The 4,536-nt window shown below is 38.7% G+C and overlaps 1 protein-coding gene across 1 annotated transcript in view; it reads left to right on the top strand.

Annotated features, from left to right (window-relative positions):
* The first annotated feature begins 180 nt into the window (after positions 1–180).
* The window catches only part of LOC103906300 (DNA repair protein complementing XP-G cells), a 15,104-nt gene continuing 10,748 nt past the window's right edge, over positions 181–4,536 (top strand). The window contains exons 1-6 of the mRNA XM_019474386.1: positions 181–300; positions 843–1,018; positions 1,534–1,649; positions 1,755–1,847; positions 2,681–2,741; positions 3,659–3,802. Of these exons, the coding sequence (XP_019329931.1) occupies positions 213–300; positions 843–1,018; positions 1,534–1,649; positions 1,755–1,847; positions 2,681–2,741; positions 3,659–3,802 (678 nt within the window). The 5' untranslated portion in view covers positions 181–212. The remainder of the gene's footprint in view (positions 301–842; positions 1,019–1,533; positions 1,650–1,754; positions 1,848–2,680; positions 2,742–3,658; positions 3,803–4,536) is intronic.

Raw genomic sequence — 4,536 nt, 5'->3', positions numbered from 1 at the left:
CGTCGCGGGCGGTGAGGGAATCGTCGGGAACCGGCCCGAGCGGCTGCCGGGGCGGCGGGGCGCCCTCCCCAGCCCAGCCCGCCTCGTTGTTTCTGTTTGCAGTGACAGTGCATCCTCGTCAATAAAGCGTACGTGGATCGTATAGCCGTCGGGTTATTCCTTCTTCCTATTCCTCGTAGGTTCTTCTCTCTCGAAGCAGCTGAGAAAGGACAATGGGAGTTCAAGGACTTTGGAAACTGCTTGAATGCGCTGGGAGACCGATAAACCCAGAAACGCTAGAAGGAAAAATTCTTGCTGTTGGTATCCTTCAAAAGTAAAGCTGAGGAACCAAACTTGTGAGAGAGATTATTTTAAGTATTTCACTTACTTTTACGGGATTTATTTTGCTTAGCTTTTTTTTTTTATATATATTTTAAATCATGACAATATTTTGATAAGTAGATTTTATGCTTTATAATATGTGGAATGCTAAGCCTTTTTTTTTTTTAACGTTTTAAAAAAGAGACTTTTTTAATAGATGCCTTACACAAGTGTTAGGCTGTAGGATTTTGTGCTTTATAAATATTAGGTTGTTGGTGGTGTTTGAGAAGGGGGGGGGGGGGGGGGGGGGGGGGGTACTACTTGCTGCACGGTTGTTTCAACTCTGCTTTTTGTCCAGGGAGAGAGGGGCAAGAATTTATTATTCTCCAAAGTTCACAAGTATTTGGATAATCTTGGTTTCGATAAGCCAAGCCTGGAACAGTGGGCAAAAGCCACTCAGTCAAATATGTGCACTTTATAGAAACTATTAATATGACATATGTGCAAGACAACACATTTTTTCCTCTTAACGGTTCTTTAAGATATCAGTATTTGGTTGAACCAAGCAATAAAGGGAGCCAGAGATCGTGGTGGTAATTCCATACAAAATGCTCACCTCCTCACTCTGTTTCATCGACTCTGCAAGTTACTGTTTTTCCGCATTCGGCCCGTCTTTGTTTTTGACGGAGAGGCACCGCTTCTGAAGAGACAAACCTTGGTAAGTACCTTTGCTGAGTCACTGCAATGCAAAATAGGATGTACGTGTGCTGATACTAAGTAGCCATTTTCATTTTCCTTCTCACTCTGCTTATGCTTCTGAGCCATGAGGATGGAGGGCTTGAAGTGCGCTGCTGCGCAGGTGTTCTTTGCGGTCCCAGTCTTGGTTAGCTGTTTGAGCAGGCAGCAGCTCCCTTTTGATATATTCAGGTTTGATTTGCATAGAAACCAGATTGCGGGGAGGTAGATGATGGCACAAGCCTGAGTCTTGCTCCAGAATGGCCCTGAACGCAACTCTTTCAAGCATTTGTACCCAGAAGCTAAAAACTGTTCCCGAGTCCCACAGAGGAAACCGACGTAGGGAGACTTAGAGGATCTGAAGGCTATGTCCCCATTGATGTAGGATGAGTTAGGAGTTGCTCATAGACTCAACACGCAGAATTATAACAGTAATTCACTGGATGTGTATCTTCAGCATCCAGCAAAATCTCGTTGGTGTTAATCGTATTTTCACAGGCTAAGCGAAGACAAAGAAAGGAAGTTGCTGTCATTGATTCCAGGAAAACTACAGAGAAACTCTTGAAAACATTTTTGAAGAGACAAGTTATCAAAACTGCTCTTATGGGCAAAAGGCAAGAATAAAAATTATTTTCCCCTGGTTTATAACTGGCAGGTAAGTTTTTATGTAGCTCTTAATCACTGGTTTGTTTTTTTTTTTTCCTTTTTCTTTCCCTAAGCAATCAAGTTTTGCCCAGTATTACACAAGTTCGAAGAGAAGAAATTGATGATATGTATGTCTTGCCTTCTTTAGAGGATGAAGAGAAGAACAGGTAGGTAGAATTAAGAAAAATAGCTTAAATGGCTGTAATAAACTCAGATAAAAGTGTAAACCACATTCTTTGACGCTGCTGAAAGGCCTTTGACCCATGAGACTCCATAATATATAAAGTATATTTCTTTAATTTATATTTTATTTCAGTTTCTTTTTGGAGAGTTTGGTTTATAGCTCTGGATACAGAAGCCTTCTATTTATTTATGGGAAAGTGGCAGAAGAAGCTTTCAGCCCACAGGTTAAATTTCTACGCCGGATTCATGTTTAAGGATGAAAGTGCTACCTCAGTCTCCGTGGCCATATCTATACGACTAAATGGAACTGATTGTTCAAGCGTGGGTAGCTGGTGTGTGGCAGCTTGATTCCGGTTTGCGTCCCCTCGTTCAGTAGTGTGGGCGTGTTGCGCAGAAGTGGGCTTTGTATGTACTTGTCAAACTTGTGACATCTTCTTAAATAACACTGAGTGGGAATGCGGAGCTATCCGTTAGATTACTCTTTGCACATCTTATATATGCTTTTATATACTTTAAATGCTGACCAAGTAAGAATCAGGTAACGATTTAAAGAGCAACAGTTGTCTCAATCTAGTTTTAACTGACATAAGTCTGCCTTCTTGCTTTCTGTTCAGACTTTTTGACTTGTGTATGTATTTATACGTGTATGTATGTGTGCTTGTACGTATATGCGTATATAGATGTGCATACTTTGATGTTGTGTGTGAATTTTTGTACTTATCAGCGAAGGGATGACTAATGTCCTTTTGCTTAAAATAGGAACTTTATTTTCCTAAGTAAATATCTACATCTTTTTTTTTCTCTTTGTAATTTTTAGCTCGGAGGAGGAAGATGAAAAAGAATGGGAGGTGAGAATGAGCCAAAAAAAGATGTTGCAGGCAAGTGCATCCTAATTGCCCTGTTACTGTGAACAATCCTCTCATTCATGTGCTATGCTTAAAAGACAAACAAAAAGGTTAAAAAAAAAAAAAAAGTGTTTGGAGGTATAGGTCTTACTATAGCATTACTTATCCAGCAAACAAATTAATTTTCAGTACTCTATGAATTCCTACTAATGAGGAAATACAAATGTAATTTTGTCCACTAGAATACAGCAGAATAGGAATTTCTTACGGTATGTGGTTTGTGGAGTTTTTTTTCCTTTTGACTACTTTCTCTGCATGTGTGGAGAAGAAATTGTTTTTCGTAATGGTATGCATTTGTGCACATGTGTATGCACATATAAGACAGCATATTTAACAGAACTCCTGTGCTTCTCCAAATATGAATTGATGTTGAAGCACTTCGGTCCTTGAGTTTTAACAGATAAATTCTGTATTCCCTTCTGATGTCCTGATCTCATGGGAAGAGGAGAAAAGAAATATATAAACTAAGAAAGCGGCATAATGAGTAATAAAATTATATCTGCTTTCATCAAAGTAAAAAAAAAAAATGCACTCTTGGAGATACTGTTTATCTTTGAAGTAGTTTGCATTCAGAAGGAGAACCTCTTTGGAAGGATAAAATCAGACTAGCTGAGGCTATAGAACCTGCTTCTGTGACTAATACTAAGTATCTTTTTGTAAAAAGAATAAAACTAAGTTTCTCTGTATAATGTACTTCAATAATTACATACTTTATTTTATTAGGTAGTAGTTACTTTTTTTTTTCCTTAACTGTTTTCTTCACAGTATAGGAAGTAGCAACAAAGCTTTTGTGGTTTTTTTTATTGTTTGGAATGGTGCTCTAGATATTTTATTGTTCTTCCTGTGCTGTAATATAAAATAGGTGTTTATGTTGTTTTCCATTTTTATAGGAAGAGTTATGTGAAAATCCTCATTCTGTAGATATTGAATCAGAAGATTTCAACACGCTGCCTCCAGAAATAAAACATGAGATCTTGACCGATATGAAAGAATTTACAAAGCGAAAAAGAACATTATTTGAAGCAATGCCAGAGGTAATATTTAAAGTAGTTTTCAAGGCATCAGAATGGATCTATTGCCATTAATGCAGATGAAGACTACGTAAGAGTATCACATCTGGAAAGCTTTACCCCCAGGCCTATTTAATAAGAGATGTTACGTTGAGGGGAAAAAAAACCCAGTGAGATAATGACTCTTAACAGAGCCTTCCCATGTGTCTATTCAGAGTCCTATCTCTTGATTTCTACTAAAATTGGCAGAACTAATTCAGTTTGGCAAGAATGGAAAAAATCATGGTGTGTCTCATGCCTCATCAGCATTATGCCCAAGATTTCAATTGTAAGAACATACTACTGGTGTGGATGAACCGGGCGGAATGAACGCAGCTTGAGTTCCAAACCCTCAGGTTGTTAGGGGAGCTGGCAGCTGGGAAAAGGCTTTTGTAACTTAGGCAGATGTGTTACTGAAGCCATTCAGAGACAAATGGGGAATCCTATAGTGCCACTTCTACAACAGCTTTTCAGAACACAGTTAGATTTTAAAAGTACAATATGTGTCAGATCAAATGATAGTTTGCGCCCAAGTGTAAGCTAAGAACCATCATCTTAAAACCATCCATGTGTGGATTCTGTTATAATTGCATTGTTTTTAAGATGGGGACCAGCTCCGTGAGCCAGCTAAGTTTTGTTGGTCACATCATTGAGATCTCGTCGTGTTTAGCCAGCATTCAGAACTGCTTAATGGTACCTTTTAGAATTGTGTCTTACTG

The sequence above is a fragment of the Aptenodytes forsteri genome, unplaced genomic scaffold, assembly GCF_000699145.1.
Source record: "Aptenodytes forsteri isolate BGI_AS27 unplaced genomic scaffold, ASM69914v1 Scaffold123, whole genome shotgun sequence".
NCBI classification, from domain to species: Eukaryota; Metazoa; Chordata; class Aves; order Sphenisciformes; family Spheniscidae; genus Aptenodytes; species Aptenodytes forsteri.
This window is presented reverse-complemented; position numbering and strand designations above follow the sequence as displayed.